Raw genomic sequence first — 18179 nt, forward strand, 5'->3', positions numbered from 1 at the left:
CAGCACTAAGTGCAAATATCGATTCGCGCTCTGCGGCACCGCAACTCAATTAAAAGGCTCTTCGCTTGCTTTCCAGCGACTAAGCCATGAACTCCTGTTAACAGGATAACCCCGTTCCCTTGTCGTCGATGGCCCGGGGTCACATTTGTTCACATACGCCAAATGATGGCCGCGGGACATCGGGACACTGGAAAAAGGGACACAGGAAGGATACAGGCGCAGAATAGGGACAAAACTACCGTCGGCATGTTTGGACGTGTTACAGTAGGAGAAAAAAGGTTTAAGAGTATTTTTCACAATTGAAAGGATTAAAAAAAGCAATAAATAACAAAGTAATGCCATAATATCAAGAGAATAATGAGTTACACTGAAAAAAAGAAAGGAATGATTAACACTAAAATCTGAATATTGAATTTAAGTTTTTGTATTAGATATTTAAATTAAATATCATAACATAACTTTTAATACAAAAATGATTAATTTAATTTAAAAATATTTAAATTAATATATTTTGTACTATAAGTTACGTTTTTATTTTTAATTAACTTGCATTTTTTATTTTTAAACTACATACTTTTCCCTCAGTGTATCGCTTGATTCTCTGCCCATGCATACTACATGGACACATATTCACATAATTATAAATTGCTGCGCCTAACGGAAATTGAGGGGCAAAAGAACTGAACTGACAATAATAATAACCCCGGCGTCTCCGATCCCGGATAGTGCTCGCAATTTAATTTCCTAGCGCAGGACGCACTACAAACAAACTGCAGGATGCTGGATAACTACGTCCGCTGATTGCGCCACGGAAATGAAATTAGATGAGCGCACGAGGCTGAAAGTGAAGGTCGAGTAAAAACGATAAGAAAAAAACATCGGGCAAATTTCCCCATTTCCATTTCCACGGTTTTCTAATGAGTTGTTGGCTGTGAAAAGTGAAAAGTTATATGTGACCCGACTGGGAAACTTGTTGACAAATTGTCGCCCAAACTTAATTACTTGCAAATGAGTTCGGCTAATTATGTGCCCAAAAAAGCTACAAAACCCTCGCCGTAAGTCAAGCATGGAAAAATATATACCAGCTCGTGATAATAATTGAGTTCCTTACTAAAATAATATTTACAAAGCAGATTATAAAAAGTGTTTATGCTTAAATTAATATGTAATCAAATGTTTGTATTGGCTTTCAACTAATATTCGTTGGACGAAAAACAAGTCAAGGCTTCATTTAAAAAAATTATATAAATATTTTAAATATAATATGATGAAAGAAAAAAAAATCGAATAAAAAATATATAGGTATTTATCAATAACTTTTTTTGCAGTCTCGACCGGAAAGAAAATGATGTAATAATTACAAGACTTTCTTTTCTTTATATAATAATAATAGACTTTATCACAGGGTATCAAGTCGTCGGTACTTCTAAATCATACAGTTACCCTATTTTTCTGTGAATATGTTATATTGTGACCGCTGCCTATCAAAATGTCAAATGTGACTTCGTAATATGTTTTGATAGTGGCTCAATGTTTTTCTTTTAATTCGATTTATTATCGGCCTCCATGCGGTTAGCATAAAAAATGATGGAGAAATTCATCATCCAGCAGTAGAAATTATATTATAAAAATAAACAAAACTCATTTTCATATGCAAAGAGTGCCCCCAAACACCCTTTTTTTTAGCAAGGGCGTGCGTGCATCTGCATATATTTAAAACTTTTTTACAAAATTCTTTGTTTATTTACTTAGTTGTGCTCGTGTTTGTTTTCGCGGTTGTCCCCGTTCGTTGAACAATACCGAAAACCAGAAGTTGCCTCAGAAAGAGAAAAACAAAAACCGAACCAGAACCAGAATAAAATATTTATGCATAATTTTTTAATTTACTCTTTCGTCTAAAAATAGATTGTGTTCAGAAAAAGCGGCTGCCAACAAAAGCACTTCTGATTATTTTGATTCTTTTTAAATCGAACCAGGAAGGCAGTCGCCCTGTCCCCAATTTATTCCAGCTTTCCCTAAGTTTTTTTTTGTTCGGTTTTCGTAAGCAAGATAAATGATTATCGTACGTACCTCTCGCTGCATTCAAAAGTGTCCCGAAAAAGGAACTGCAGCACGAATTTGTCCAAATGGAGGACCGGAGGCCAGAATAACAGATGGAGGGCCGCTGGTTCTTAGTGGCAAGTCATAAATGTCAGGAGCTTCTTAGGCCCAAAATCACCCGAGACACACATTCGAGCACTCACCCGTCCACTGAAAATAACGGAAGAAGAGTGAAAATAATATTTCAAGAAAGTCAAATTTCTTAAATAAGGAAATACTTACTTCTAATTATATATTATGCAAAACTATTTAAAAAAAATCTTTAAAAAAATATAAAAAAAATAGTATTTATTATTTATATCTAATATTATATATATGAAATCAAGATTTAAAATTAAAAATATATTTAAATTAAGGAAGTTTAATTACATCTTTTCCAGTGTATTTCTTCGACTGACAAATAACTCAAAATGTGATTGATGACGGCCATGACACGCTGACACATATAAATGCCTGCAAATGGTGCACGAGCTGCCGCTGACGTGTCATGAGGGTCCGGAATCAGGAATTCATATATATATATACATACATATAAGGGGATCAGGACCCCCGGATCCCCGGATCCGTACCCTTAATCCTCACCGACACACAAAAACTTTTGTTTTGGCAATAGGCGTGCGTGATTTTTGCGGTCGCATCATTACTCAACGTTCTAAGTGCTTTTCCTACGAAAATTCACAGTGAAACCACTGGGATGAGTGGGCCGAGTTTAACTTACGATTATTGCCATTCATTGCCGAGACTAAAGTATGTCAACAAACTTCTCAGGTCCCCAACTTAGGGATTTGGATTTTCCCATCCTCCATTTTCACGATTTTTCCCCTAAAAACTGAGAGATTCTGGCCAAATGAATGCAATTTGTAGTCCAAAAGGGAAGGTGGCCTCACGGCGGCTTTCATTTAGATTAGGTAATTACCTGGAAAATCCACGGAGAATGGAGCTGGAAAATGGACAAAACTTGGGGAGATTTGTCCCCGCCGCAGGCAAATTTTTTTAAGCTTTTCAAGTGGGCTGAATTCAGTTGTTTCCATTCAGTCTAATTAAGAGAAGACCTCCTCTTTAAGTGGTGCCACATTGAACAATTCAAGTACTTTTATATGCAGGAAATTCAAAGCTTTTCTAAAAAGAAATTGAGAGAGTTCTTTATGAGTTTATGATAAAATATAATTTTTAGAAATAAATTTAAGTTAATAATTGTAGCCTGAAAAGTATTTATTCATTGGCGATTTATAAATAAATAAAAAAGTAAACCTTAGTTTTCAATTTCTATTCTATCAAAATTTATCGATATAAATTCCAAATTTTTAGATTAGAGCTGGTTTCGTTGGCTAAGCATTATCGCATATCCACTGAAATATGATAATCATCTTATAGATAATACAGCTGCCTGATAATATAGCCGTTTCTATGGGGGTTGATTTTTGTTATCTCTTTGCTTAAAATTGATGTACCAGCATGGGGCTTCCTTTCCTTTTCTGTTATGTGAGTGCCGGCCATTTGGATCGGTTGACATATGTCCCACCTCCCAGAAAGCGGCTGCTCATCTTCATTCAGCTCAAGTTGTCCCCCGGATCCGTTGGCCCAAAACTGCGTATACAAATTGCTGGCAATTTTGAAACATGACCACCCACTTCCCCACCCAATTCCACTTCCACACTCACATTAGAAGCACCCGTTCCTTTCCCGGAGCGATAGCGATGGCTCCACTTCAAAACTGATGACACTGTCAATTTAGATGGGCTGCCCTGCCTGCACTGGCAGACATATGTGGGTGTTCCGCCCACCTTTCGACCACATGATGAACCTCTAACCCACCGAACCATCCACCATTCACCATCGACTCCACCTCCACCTCCCACTGAGCCGCCAACCACTGTCTTCTGTGATGCATTGCAATGACATTTCCCAGCTTTATCTGCGGCTGGCCTTGCATAAATTGATGTTATCCACGCGAAGCGGTATTTTAGGCTGAGTTTTGAGGGGGTGAGCTTAAAAAAATTAGAACAAAAATGTTAATAAGATTAAGCAGGTGGTAATTTTCTGGATATATTTAAAATATTTAATTAAATTTACAGTGAGAGAAATAAACAATCCACATTTAAGAATCATATTGTTCATTTTAAAACGTTTTGTTCTTAAAATGTGTACTTGAAATAAGAAGAAAAGTTCTCGAAATGAAAGCCAATCTTCTTGAAATAAGAGGAAACCTTCTTGAAATAAGAAAAAACGTTCTTGACATAAAATAAAAGGTTTCTATGAAAAAACGTCCCTAGTTTACGAAAGTTTTTCCTATTTCTAGACTATTTTTTTTTTTTAAATAATTATTGTTAAATTTAGTAAAACATTACTAGAAACTAAAAACATTTCTTATGGGTAGCATGAGCCCCCCTAATATCCCCATTCTCATACATTGTAAGCCTCTGGCTCCATAATGTGTCTCGACATAAAAATGCAGTCAATTCTCTTGACAAATTTTACTTTTATTACACGCTTTGTTTATGTGAATTTGTGTACATGGCATTTGCACATCATCAATGTGCGAGTTGTTTTCCTGCTCCAGATGCGCGTATGTGTGTTTGCGTGTGTTGTGTGTAACATTGGGATATAAAAGTAAAAACACGATTGCCGAGGACTTGCTCGACATGGAAACTGTGCACATGACTTGGCAATGCTCTAAAGAAGCCAGGTTTAGTTTTCCATTTAGCTTTGTGGCCAGCCAACATCCTGTTGGTCTGGATTTTGTCTTTTGATTTATTAAAGGAGATGGCATCATCATATACCAACTGAAATGCATATAATTCTTAAAGCACATGAATTGTACATTATTCTTGACTTGGCAACGCGTTTTAAAGTGTTTTCTTAGGTGCATATTTATTTTATCATTGATAATGGAAAACATATTTATAAAATCCCATACATTTGTTTATAAGAATCTTACAATTTATAAAGAAAAATTATGAACAAATGTTCTTTTATTAAGAGCAAACATTCTTGAATTATTTGTTTTCTTATTTTTGAGCTCATTCTTGACTATTAAATAACTTGTAAGCGATTTTCCAGCCAATTTAGCTTTGAAGGTTCCTCAAAATCCCTCCAATTCCCAAGGTAGATGGATTTTTTGAGCGCTTTTCCGTGACATAGGGAATCGAATCGAAACATTGCTCTTTATTTCAACTGCTTATTTTTTCATGGCATACTTTTATGCGCTGCAGCAAATTGTTTTAGACGCGACGCCACTTCGTGTATTCTTGCAAATCCCTCTTTTTTTTGTGTATCTGTATCCTTTTTTATTTATTTATTGGGTGTGTTGTGTGTGTGAATTGAATTCATTTTCATCGCAGCTCCCAGCTCCGACTGAAAAGTAATCGATTACGCGCCTTATTCGCAGTCGTCACCTGATTAGCATAATTTGATGTGTGAGCGTGTTGTTGCCAAGGACGCTTTCGGGATAAAGTTGGAAAACGGGGAGGTGGAAAAGGCATTTTCAATCTTACAAGAAAATTGTTCGAATTTCGGGCGAAAATATTTTTAAATCAGCGTCGTTCGTTCGTTTTTAGCATCGCCCTCGTTTGGCGGGACATTTCATCATCAGCAAGCGCGACACGCGACAGCTTCATTTTGTATTTCCCCCTCAACCAAAAAGCACCAAATCGAAGCTAGTGACAGTTGAAAGGCTGAGCCAAAATAACTTAAACAAATTGTAAGGTAGGCCAATGAACTTCAGGAGAAAATAAAGGTATTTCCACGCCTACTTTCAATGGCTTTTATCAACATTTTTGAGAAACTGGTAAATTTCTAGTAATTATTTAAGATTGGAAAATATTTGAGTTTCCATTTCTTATATTTAGTAGATATAAATCAGAAAACAATAGAATTAGTATATTCTGGTTCTAAACTCACTGATAAAAAACCTAGTAAATTTAAAGATTAAATAAAATATTTAAATATGGAATTAACTGTATTATTCCCGATTAACGAATAAATTTATTTTACGTTGGAAATTCACTGACATCTCTCCATTTAAAATCTCCCCGAACTCCTCAATTGAACTCAGCTCAGCATATGGGAGCTGTCGTCGTCGTCTGCTTTTGTCAACACAATGGGGAATCTTTGTGAAGCGTAGATTTAGCAGATAGCAGCATCCCAAATAGACGGACTCTGACCCTTTAAAACAGTCATTCAAGACATGCGAACGCCATTAAAGCCGCTCAGGAAGCGGTTGGCCAGCCATTACATTTGATATACGACAATAAGCGCGGATAATGCGTTAAAGGAGCTTTGAGCAGAATGGTGGACTAAAGACGCACGGCCATAAATTAGTGGGGGAGCCAAACTGTCTGAGCCAAGTCGATGGCTCGTGGCCCAAACTGAAATTAAGTGCAGGTAAAGTGCATTCACAATTTGCAGTCTTTCGTTAAGCTAAATTAAAGTTAGCTTAAAACAGCTTTAAAAATAATTTAATTAGAATAGGAATTACAAAAATATTTAGATTAGCCTGCGGTCACACGATTATCTTGCATTGGGCACACGTCGATTTTTCTTTGTGTGGCAGTTTTGAGCACCCTGATTTAAATGAAACTAAGTGCAGTTAACCTTCCATAATCCTGAAATTCCATTTCAAGACAGTCTGCCCGTTGAATCGACCGGTTCAGTAATAGATATATCCCATGGCTTAATCCTTTAAGTTGCCAATTACAATGAAAATTGATTTTATTTCGCTGGCTGTCGGTGTTTTTCCTGCTTTCTCATCTCGGCGGCGGCTCCTTTTTTTATTTGGCCTTTGTTTTGGTTCAGTCTGTATGTCCGCCCATCGCCCCCTTGTTCTTGGCAGGACTTTTATGAAAGCACAGCTGGTTTTTCTTTTTTTTTGGCTTTAACTCTGGTTTCAGTTGTCTGGTGGCAAAGTGCCGAATGTATATAATGCCAGTGGATTAGGGCTTAGTTTATCAGCGTTTTCACTGCCAATGTCAAGGTCAAGCTCATAAGCGCGTATGACAACAGCACTAAGTTGTATATGTGGCCCTGGTTTATTGTGTGTGTGGTTGTGTGTTTGCGTTGGGTGCACTGGCAGAATAATTGTAGAAAGTCTATTGGATTAGTCAAGTCGATATTGCGGTATTTTAAAAATATGCAACAAAACCAATAAATCGTACAAAGAAAAGTATACGAAATTTCACTTAAAAAATTATATAAAAATATGTTTTTTGTATAACTTTTGAAAAGTGAAAGAAATGTGGTATTCGAAAAGTATGCAACAAAGCAAAAAATATATTTCAAACAAAGATACACAAATTTTCACTCTGAAAAGTCTCCCGAAAATCTTTCTTTTGATATAACTTTTGATTTTTTTTGGATTTTTCTCCCAGTGCAGGGAGTCTTGGAAATAACTTTGGCATTAGCTTTGGCTGTTTCCCAGCCTGCAATCGCCAGCTGTTGAGCCACTTGGTCATCTCTTCGCTCCGGCTATTAACATACAATTATGCCGAAATGCCAATCAAATGCAGACAGAAGCGGAACGGGATTGTCCCGCCCGAATATCCTCCGGCCCAATCCCCAATCCCAATCCCAATCCACAGTCCGTGTCCTTGGTCCTTGGCCCTCGACATGGCCATTTATCGTGGTAATATGCGAACGCGTGCGGGAATCGTTGTTTTGATTTAACGATTCAGATTTGCTGCAATCAAAGTAGCACAGACACACGAATGAAAGGGCCATAAAAACCCAAATAAAATAAACAAAATAAAAATGCACAAGTGTCTTCATCGAGATCCCAAAAAGTGCATATACTTTACGGTAATTACGGCAATAAGTACTCAAGGGATTAGTTTTTTTAAGAGACTCACATTTTTTATGTGATTTTTTACCAAAATTTATTGGAAAAATTTTCAGCACTATCTGTCTGTAAGCTGTGGCAAATTGAAAACTGTAAATGTCATTTGTGATTTGATAACAGCACCTCGTTACTCCGAGTCTCTGGTGAAAGGACGTAACAGATAATTTGATTATTATATGCAGCGTACATGCATCTTCGCATGTGGGTGGGGCCAATCATCAGCTTAGATTTCCGTTTTCCCTGTTTCTTGTTCCCTGTGAACAAGGTGTTCTCCAATGAATGGTCTCCCCTTTACTTTGGTAGTGTATAATCCTTTCCCTTCAGTCAAAGTTTCCTTGAAAGTATTCCTATTAAAATTAATATTCAATCGTTTTTTTTGTAGAAGGTGTTCACTTCCGTCTGGGTATGCAAATAATAGAGATTTGCCTTGCCGAAGTGTGTGCACATGTCCGTATGTCCGTATGTCTGAATTTCCGTATGTTCGTGTGTTCAGTGTGTCCGTGTGTCCGCATGTCCGTATGTCTGTATGACCGTATTAGTTTTGCTAGAACACAAATTTTGCCAAAGTCACTTTTCCCTCTTTTAATTTTATAAGTTTGGTAATTGCATTGAGTTTGAAGAAGCTGAGAAGGAGAGTAAAAGAAAATAGATTCAATGGGAATATTTTATTACTTTTTACCTCTCTAAATATATTTATTGATTTTAAATATAAAAATGGGTGTTTCGCAACACAATTTTAACAATTTTCCTTCTTTTCGTGCAGTTGATTTTCTCATCCACACAAAAATTAATTATTTTACAGCACACTTTTAGGCACCTCAATTAGTTCATTCTTCATTATTCGAACTAAACAACTATATTTATACATCAAATTAATTAAGTTGATGCAGAAAATAGTACACATCACAAGTCAAGAGTTGAGGCTGTCCAAATGAATAATAGACCTCTGCATTTCTCTTGCTTATTTCCTAGAACCAAGAGCCCAAATCACAATTAGGGCCCAGCGAACCGCATGGAAAGTGGCTTTTGTTAACCAAACGGCTTGGTTGGTTTCCATATCAACTAAATGTTGTATTTACTATACGTGTAGTGTACTTGAGTTATTACCAATACCATATGCAAACGTAAATTTCTTTGGCTTTTTCGACTACGTGGTCATTGGTCTACGTGCCAATCCAATTTCCCTGCCACATTGACTGCGGCTTTTCCTCCTCCCTTCTTGCACGCTTTCAATTCGAATTGAAAAAGCATACACTCAGGGAAAATACAATTGGGGTACCTGCACCTGCAACTGCAACTGCACCTTCTGCACCTGCAGCTGAGTTTACCGAAATGGCAGACAACTTTTCAGAGCCAGCGAAGCGTTTACATAAGTGGCAAGTACGGGGAGTCGTAAATCGTGGCAAATCGAAGTCCTCGGACCATCTAGCTAAATAAATTGATCAAAAAATCACGCAGAGAAAATTGCTTTAAAATGCAAGGGAAGCGAAAAATTCGAGGGGGGAACTGATAACTGAGACCCAAAATGAAGTGTAAGAAGAAAGGAAGCACTGGCAAGCCGACGTTTAAATACCCTTACAGAATGTTCCTATAAAATGGAAAATTAACAGAGTATTAAAATAATATTTTATTTAGATTTACTTGCATCACAAAGTAAAAGAGAATACGATAAAAATCACAAGTTTCACCATCGTTTCTTTGTCAGTTATAGTAGTCAGATATTTTATAAATTTAATTTGGAACTTATAAATATTATATTTTAAATTTGTTTTTAATTTTAATATTCTATATCTTTTTCAAAGTTTTTTTCTGAAACCATAATAGCCCTCTACAAGGGCATACAAAATGGCAAGGAGCAGTTTGAAGAGCTTATGAAAAGTAAGGAACGTTCAGTTCAGGGAGGGCCAATAAAATGCCAATTAAATTGATTTGAAACGCAACATTTTTTCCATATATACATACATATAAGCGGGTCGATAATGAGCAATGGGAAAATGTATTCTCGTTGATTGATTGACGAATTGATTGGCAAAAAAAAAGTGGGAGCAATTCATTAGCATAAATTACCCGCAGAAATGTACCAAATTTAATGGAAAACTCCCCGCGAATCTTAAATGCTCTTTGAAATAAGTGTAATTTCTACTTTCCTCATGTGATCTATTCCGTATTTATTGCAAACATATGTTGGGATATAACAAGGTGTACACACCAGAAAGGAGTTAACAATGAGCTTAGTGCCTCTGAATCGAAGGCAAACAAGGACCTGCGACACAAAGGGACAAATAGATAGATAGATACAACCTAAGATATATTTAAAGGATGCCGAGGATGGAGGACAGCATCCTGTTGCACTTGGCCCCTTTTTGATTGATGGCGTTGGCACTTGAGTGCACACGATAATCATTTATAAGGCGCATAAATGTTCTATTCTGTGTTAGAGAAAACTAGAAAAAGCGGAAGATCTGGGGTGGTTGGTTGCTTTAGCCGTCGGCTGCAGAAAAAAGCAGCAGCAGAGAATATAGAAAGGGAATATGCCAGATTCTGGCAGATTTCTCTGAGGTCGTTGGTTGGTATTTTTGGGGAGGTGTTCCTTGGGGGGGTTTATTTCGGGGTTCTTGGTCTCGTCTCACGTCAGCTGCAGAGTCTGACAGCCACTGCACGAAATTTGCATTCAAATCGAGCCGTGTATCTGACAGATTCCCAGCTGGCACACTTCTTTGTCGATGAGGATGAGAAATGGCTCCCGTCGTCTGAGTTTCTGAATCTCTGAGCTTCCTCCGAAGGGCCTGAGATTAATTATCTTCGTGCTAGCAAACGGTTACTCCACTCCAACTTCCGTATAATTGCCCAAGTTATAGCCAAGTTTGTCATCGTTTAAGAGCTCAAAATGAATCGCCATCTTTATCTCCACAGGGGTGCCAAGGAGTTCCGGTTATCCAAACACCCTTTTTGGGACTTATTTTATAAAATTATATATTTTGTAATAGCTGGTTTATTTTTTAATTAATTGTTTTTGTTTATTTTCTGCTACTGAGACATATTTCTATTATTTCTTTGAAAACTGAAAAGCTCACATGCCGCATTATCCTGCCGCCAATGCAAACAAAAACTCGCTGAAGCAGCAGCTGCCAATTACAGCGACTGCTCTTCTAATTAGATGCACCCACATTTTCCGATCCCGATCCCCATCCCTCCCGCTCTCATCAATGACATGGGGGAAAACGAGTGAAAACAACACCCAAACACCCGGCAATGTAGATGATTCGTAGGCGGGAAGTTTCACCGAACAGTTCATTTAAAGCAGAAGGCAATTGAATATCGCGATTTGTGATTTTCGTATCAGTTTTTGGTTGCTTACAGGGAACTTTGGAAAAGTTCTTTAAATAGCCATTTGTGCCAGAAAGTCAACAAGCAGGCGCCAAAGCTATAAACTTAATTTAAACATATGAGGGATACAATAAATGAGGCTTAAAGTTAGAGCTTGTAAAAGTATATTAGTTTTAAATTTTGATATTTTCGATATTTTTAAGAACAATTTTATTATCAATAAACATAACGATTTAAAGAATTGTTCATAGCGACTTCTCTTTTCGTGCTTGATGATATTTAACATTTATGCCCTGTACTCGTAAATCCCATGACCATTTGTTACCCACCAAAAGTTTATCGGTTAAATTGCTCACGCATATATATTTTGTACGCTTTTGTGTTTACACAGAGAAAAAAAAACAAGAACATTGCACTCAAATCAAGAACATTCGTTCTTAAAAACCGGGTAAGCACAAATGTTCTCATTTCGAGTTGAATGTTCTCAATATCAGAACGAAATGGTGTTAGCTAAAAATCCGACATTAAGTTCACTTCGTTCTATTTTCAAGTTGATTTTGTTCTTAATTCAAGAACATTTTTAAATCAAATGGATACAAATATAAGTTCATTTGTTCTATTTTCAGCACTTTTTGCTCTCAATTCTATAGCATTTTGAGTTTGATTTTAGCTAAGGATAAGAGTAATTTATAAGTAATATTAAAAAGGTAGTTGTCCATAACACCTTATAAAGGTGCGCGTTGCACTTGACTTCCAGCTAGTGTGGAAGTTCATTAAAGACTTAAGCCAGAAAAAAAGTCTTAAAGTCTCAGAATCTGAATTGGGCTCGGTTCATGAAGGGCTAGAACCAGTTGAGAATTATATATAAGACGAAAAGGGCAAATCTAATGGTAAAGTCCTATTGGAGCAAAGTAAAATGGTCTAATGCGTTCTAGGTGTCAAACGAAAACATCCTAACGCGTTCTAGGAAATCCAAAAAAATTAGAGAATAGAGTTTTGAATCATTTTAAGTTGAAATGCAACTTAATTTTTGTTCTTTCTTTAGTCTTTTTCGTTCTCAAACTAAGAACATTTTCAGATATTGTGGTTTTTGAGAACCAAATCGATTTGATTTAAGAACCATGTGCTAAAATAATAACGATTCGTTCTTATTTCAAGAACATTTTAAGCTCAACTAGATTTTAAGAACCAATTCAACTTAATTCAAGCACATTTAGAACATTTTAAACTTGAAAAAGGCCTTTCTATTTTTAAGAACATTTTCAACTCAGATGAGAACGTCAGAATTTTCTCTGTGTACACACTAATACTGGCCATTTCCGGTGGTTGTTGTTGCCGATTTCCGTCGAGTGGAAATCTCGCTCAGAATTTTCCATTCTGCATTAGAATCTCAGAATGTACAGATATACATATCAGAAAACAGACGAGGCGATTGTGCAAGCGACCTTGCCTCCCATGCACCCATTCAGTAAATGAACCATCTCTCTTCTGAATATTAGTCAATTAATATAACTCAATTTGACGTCGTGCCGGAATGCTTCGTCTCTTACTCTATAAAAGTATTTACGAATTTTTTACAGTTTAAGCTCAAAAATATAATAGAGAAAATAAAAGGGCTTCAGAATTATCAAGCATTATTTCAGAACTTTTTAATTTTTGAAGAAAAGACTTTGGGATAAAATAGTCTCCTGAATTATTAATTAAAGTATAATATATAAACATAGGAAATATTGTGCATTTCCTAAAAATAATTAATATTTAATAATTTAATTCTAAAATTGAATACACACATTTTTAAGGTAGTGTATTTCTAATTCACCACCCTACATTCTCTACGTTGTTTGTGTGTTTTGGTATTCTGTTTTGGTGTGATGTGCGATTTGTGTGATTCGTTGTGAATCACGCTAGAATTGCACTTGATTTTGAGCGATTTGCATTTGCATTTTGGTGTTGGGTTACGATTTATGTGCTTAGTTACTTAATCAATTTGGCTTGTTGCTCCTATAACAATAAAATCAAACAATTCGGCTTAACTGATAACGAAGTGGAAAAGAGTGAACAGAGCTTTTGCCGTCCAGCAGATTTATCGCTTCTGTTTCGAAGGGAAACAGAATTTTAAATGGTGAGAGAAGAGATAGTAGAGATGGAAAACCGAAGGCACGGTGGAAGAGAATTAATTGATCTTCATTCAAATAAATACAAAAAAAAACTGTTCGATTTTCTGCTTAGAAAAAGCTTAATACGTCATAAATGTATGAAAGCTTTTCTTAACCCCATCAAACGTCACCTTGCTTGATGAATAGGTATATATTAAGTATGTCCCTGGAGGTCAGTGAGTCACACTCCATTAGTATAATGTAACGAAGAAATTCAGCTCACGCATACACAAAATCCCCACTCAATTTGACTTAATTTGAGCAACATATTACCATAGGATATTACTACAATTTGTATTTAACCGTTAACTAACCGCCACTTTTTTTTTGTCTTACATTTTTACAAATATTCGTACATGTTAAGACAGACAATTTTGTAATTATTATTTAACATCAGCTTTTTTATAATAATATATAAATAAAATACATTTCTGTATTTTTACAATTTTGAGTTAACCGCTAACTGACCGCCACTTTTTATTTGTATTACATTTTTACAAACTAAATACTATATTCTCATGTAAAGATAAACCATTTTGTTTATTATTATTTAACAAAAAACATTCTTATAATTAAATATAAATAAAATACATTTCTGCCCCGTTCTGTCCCACTGTGCCATGTGTTGCTCGCTCTTTTGCTGCCTCTCTCTTGCAATTGTTGTTTTATTTGCCCGAATGTGTGGAGAGAATGTGACGATGGGAGAATTCTGAGTGTTTACGTTGCGAGCACTACTTTTTGTTGTATTTCAGTGGCGTTCTGTGCGTGCTGGCGAGCGCAATATGAATTAGTCAGCGGCGCTGTATTTTCACTCGATACTAAGGCATCAGCTGGAGATTATTTGGATTTGGATTTTCCTGACCTGCCTGCCGGACTCTTAGTTTCTGCCACGATGTCGGGCACTCAGGACTACGATCGCAAGTACCTCCTCAGCATGGCGGGCCTGTGCAAGATGGCCTGTTTGGTAATTAGTCATATTACTCGCCACTCGATTTTCCCCCAATCAATTAACTCGATTTCCCTCGCAAACAGCTGTGCAGCTTCGTTGGAATTCTGTGCATCATCTGCGGACCGGTGCGCGTGAGCAATTTTCGCGGCAGCTTCTACCTGGCGGTGGTATCCATTGGCCTTGTGGCTACCTTGACCCTGCTCTTGGCCAGATACCTACGAATGTGGCAGCGCCCCTTCTGCCGGTGCGATCCCACACTCTGGTCGTTGGCAGTGCACTCCTCCCTGGCACTGGCCTACTTCACGGCCTCCGGACTCGTTCTGTCCCTCGACATCGGGGCCTACACGGCGGCAGCGGTAAGTAGTTGTTCTGTGGTCTCTGGAGGCAGGAACTCCGGCATATCAGGTGTTTCTGGTGAGAAAGTGGGGTAACTATGGCGTGTGTAGTAGTACCCCACCTGCATTTTGTACTGTAACCCATACTTTAACCTTCAGTTAGTCACAAAAATAAGATATCGCATACAAATCAAATTTATTTGTTTTATGGTAAACATATTTTTAACTTTCAGTTAAAAACAACAAATGCCTAAACCACTTAATAAGAAATTGCATCCAAATGAAATTAGTTTGAATTATGGATAAACATAATTTAGACACAAAAAATGTCTAAACATTGCATCCAAACAAAATTTATTTGAATTACGCCTCTTAAAAATTAACCTTTAGTTAGAAACAACAAATGCCTAAACCACTCAATAAGATATTGCATTCCTATTTTCGACAAGTGCAATATTAATTTTCTCCAGACCCGTCTAATACCCCTCTCTCTTTCTCTTTCAGTTTTTCGGGCTGACAGCATTTTGCATCAACGCTCTGGAGGCCTACGGAAACTATAGGCGCAGTCGCCAGAGGGAGGTGGCCACCCAAACCATATAGACTTGGATTCCGGTGCACAATCCCCGCTTTTCGGTGGCTTTTGCTACCTTAAGCTTGCTCCACAGTGGTGTGAGTACGTAGTAGTATCTGTGTGAGAGCAAGAATCTGTGTGCGTGAGAGCGAGTATCGCTTGCATTAAGCATTTTGTAGTCTGGTAGGAGAATGTGGAAAGCTTTTATCGCTGGTACAGTTATTGGATGTTTTATCTAATAGTCGCTAGATATGTAGGTCAAGAAGTGAAGAAGATAAGCCCAGTCGATATGCGGATTATATTATATAGATATTATAAAGCAGTGAGTGCAACCAAGAGAGAAAACACTGAAAAAAGAGAAACAATTCCAAAGAGATAATTCGTATTGTGTCTTCTGGCTCTGCTTTTTTTTTTGATCCCTCTCCACCTGATAACTGGTTAACAAAGCGTGAATACATACATATGTATATAAATAGATTTGTACAGATTTTGTTGTACCTTAGTTAAGTAATATTCGTATTTGTGTGTCACAAGTAAATATACTTTTTAGATAGTTAGTTGGTAAATTGATGCGAAGCACGATGCCTTTTGTGAAATATTTTTACAACCACTGAATTGTTATAATTATAAAGATATTTTTTTGTAATGCTACATTTAAAATATATCAATATAAATATTATTGTAATGAATTTGATTGTTTCTATTGCCCTTTTGAAAGCGAAAAACTATTTTATAGAACCCCATTTATAGAGCAAAGATATCGCAAACTTGCACCTTTGTTTACCTTATCCGCCGCATTGAAACTGAACTGAAAATAAAGCGAAGCCCTTGTATCTGCTTCTGTTTTTGTTTTGCTTCCTTAAAGCTGTTGCCATTGTTGACTTTTGAAATCTTTTAGACCTCCCACCGCCCACAGCCCACCTCCACAGTCACCTTGGGCTTTTTCTCTCGCCTCGGCCGCCTCATTATTATTACTTTTTTGTTGCCTGTTTTATGAAGTTTTCGCCCCGATCCTGGTCTATTTTTGGCACGATTAATTCATAGTTAGCTGGTTGTTGAGGGTAAGCAAATTTTCAGAAAAGTACGCCTTACGATGTAATAAACGGCGATAAATATTTATACGTTTTCCCTCTTAAATATATTAATATATATTAAAAAAACCCATTGCAGGCATAAAATCAAGGAGATATAGGATCGGCAAATCGCCACCTAGCGACAAAAACTGTAATTACTCATAACATTTTAATAAATGGTCCGATTTGAATACCTTTTCAAAGATATGGTTATTAAAAATCGAAACAAAATTTATAAAATGGTATCTTAGACTTCCCTGTATGGTTTGTACCTATCTAAGAGATTTTAGTGATATATTTACACATTTTTCAGGCTGTTCTCCCCCGTCGCCCTTTTAGCTAAATGATCATTTAATTATTTCCCTCTGACGTCCAGAGCTCTTAGCACTTTTCATACCTTATGTGTACTAATTTTGGCCCCTCCATCGAGCTTTTCTGCCATGCAAGTCACGTAAAGTGAAATTAATTAGTCTTGTTTACCAGTTACTCAGCCTTCTTTCAGGATGGAACAGTACAGAACGGAAAAGCGGAAGTGGCGGGACAAAGGGTCAAACCTTGAGTGATTGAAATGCAATCGTGTGGACCAACTGAGCGAGCTCATATTGAATTTGCGGACATTTTGTGGGTCCAGTGAGTGATTAATGCTGTGGTCAATTTAGAAACGGGACCTACTTAGTTTAAAAAATTCTCCTTTCTTTTTTCCGTTAATAAGATCGCAGTTCAATTGGAAAAAGTGTCATGGCAATCTCTCATAGCTCGCTCTCATAATTCTTGGCTGGCCTAATTAGCTGTCGACATATCTGCGATAAAACATCAATGGTCGGCAAATGAATAAAGTCCTTAAGGGTCATAACGACCGACCGCAGGCCTTGGTGATAACTTTTGCCCGAAATACTTATAATTTGTTGTCGAGGGGGAGTGAGAAAAGGTGGAACGTGGACCGTGGCCCGTCCTTAATTAATGAAATCATTTTCAAATCAAACGCGCATTTAATCAAAGTCAGGCCGCCGTTCCTTGTGCAATTTATCTGGCTTGGTCCTGCACTGCAGAAAAAGATTTGATGCCTAGTTATTCTAGTTATTTATAATATTAATTCCGAATGTATATATATTTTTGTAGATTTTTATGTCAATACGTTTGCTACTTTCCTTTTTTTTTTGAAGACTTTTATAGATTAGTCTAGATAATATTATATAATTACTATTCTAGTTTCTAAAACACAAAGTTATAACTGTTCGGATTTCATCTATACTAAGTGCAACATTTTTGAATTAGGAAAACTTTTTGTTATATTCGTTATTTTTTTTAGAGTGTTTTGGGGTATTCCCATCCCATCATTCTCATCAGCAATCCATTTCATTCACCCCAAATGTTGCGGTAGCCAAGTGACGCGCTGAAATGCGGGCCTAGCGCCTGACCCCCGCCACTTTTCAACCTCTTTTGGCCTACTTTTGACCCCCTTTCGCCCAAACCCCCCTTGACCACAGCTATGCTAATGCTTTTAGATGCTAATGCGGACAAAATAAATGGTTTCATAGGTTTGTAGTCAACTTTTCCTTTTTTGACAGTACTTTTAATTTTTAGCAACAACGCATTTTATCTTCCGGATCCTCTAATTATACTTTAGCACTGCGACTAATTTGAAAGGCGAATCTAAATAATATATCTTAAGCTACAAAGTATAACTTGGAATTATTTTGTTCTGCATTATGATTTTTTCTGGCAAAAATATTTACTAAAATATTATAAAATAATATAACTTAAAAAAACAAAAAGGTATGTTTCTCATCAATTGGCACTGAAGGTCTAGAAATGAAATTCAACGACCAATCAGC

At 36.8% G+C, this 18179-nt stretch overlaps 1 protein-coding gene across 1 annotated transcript; it reads left to right on the forward strand.

Moving 5' to 3' along the window:
- The first annotated feature begins 14157 nt into the window (after window positions 1-14157).
- On the forward strand, window positions 14158-16104 carry LOC108058379 (uncharacterized). The gene is made up of 3 exons (XM_017143072.3): window positions 14158-14380; window positions 14449-14721; window positions 15205-16104. The coding sequence occupies exons 1-3, from the start codon at window positions 14309-14311 to the stop codon at window positions 15298-15300; spliced, it is 441 nt and encodes a 146-aa protein (XP_016998561.1). The 5' UTR covers window positions 14158-14308; the 3' UTR covers window positions 15301-16104.
- Window positions 16105-18179: the final 2075 nt, after the last annotated feature.

The sequence above is a fragment of the Drosophila takahashii genome, chromosome X (assembly GCF_030179915.1).
Source record: "Drosophila takahashii strain IR98-3 E-12201 chromosome X, DtakHiC1v2, whole genome shotgun sequence".
Classification (NCBI taxonomy): Eukaryota; Metazoa; Arthropoda; class Insecta; order Diptera; family Drosophilidae; genus Drosophila; species Drosophila takahashii.

What these genes read in the sequence shown, in the direction of transcription:
- LOC108058379 (XM_017143072.3), top strand. Translation starts at nt 14,309, where the DNA reads ATGTCGGGCACTCAGGACTACGATCGCAAGTACCTCCTCAGCATGGCG. An exon ending in TGTGCAAGATGGCCTGTTTG is followed by an intron (nt 14,381 to 14,448) that starts GTAATTAGTCAT and finishes CCTCGCAAACAG; the next exon opens with CTGTGCAGCTTCGTTGGAAT. An exon ending in GGGCCTACACGGCGGCAGCG is followed by an intron (nt 14,722 to 15,204) that starts GTAAGTAGTTGT and finishes TTTCTCTTTCAG; the next exon opens with TTTTTCGGGCTGACAGCATT.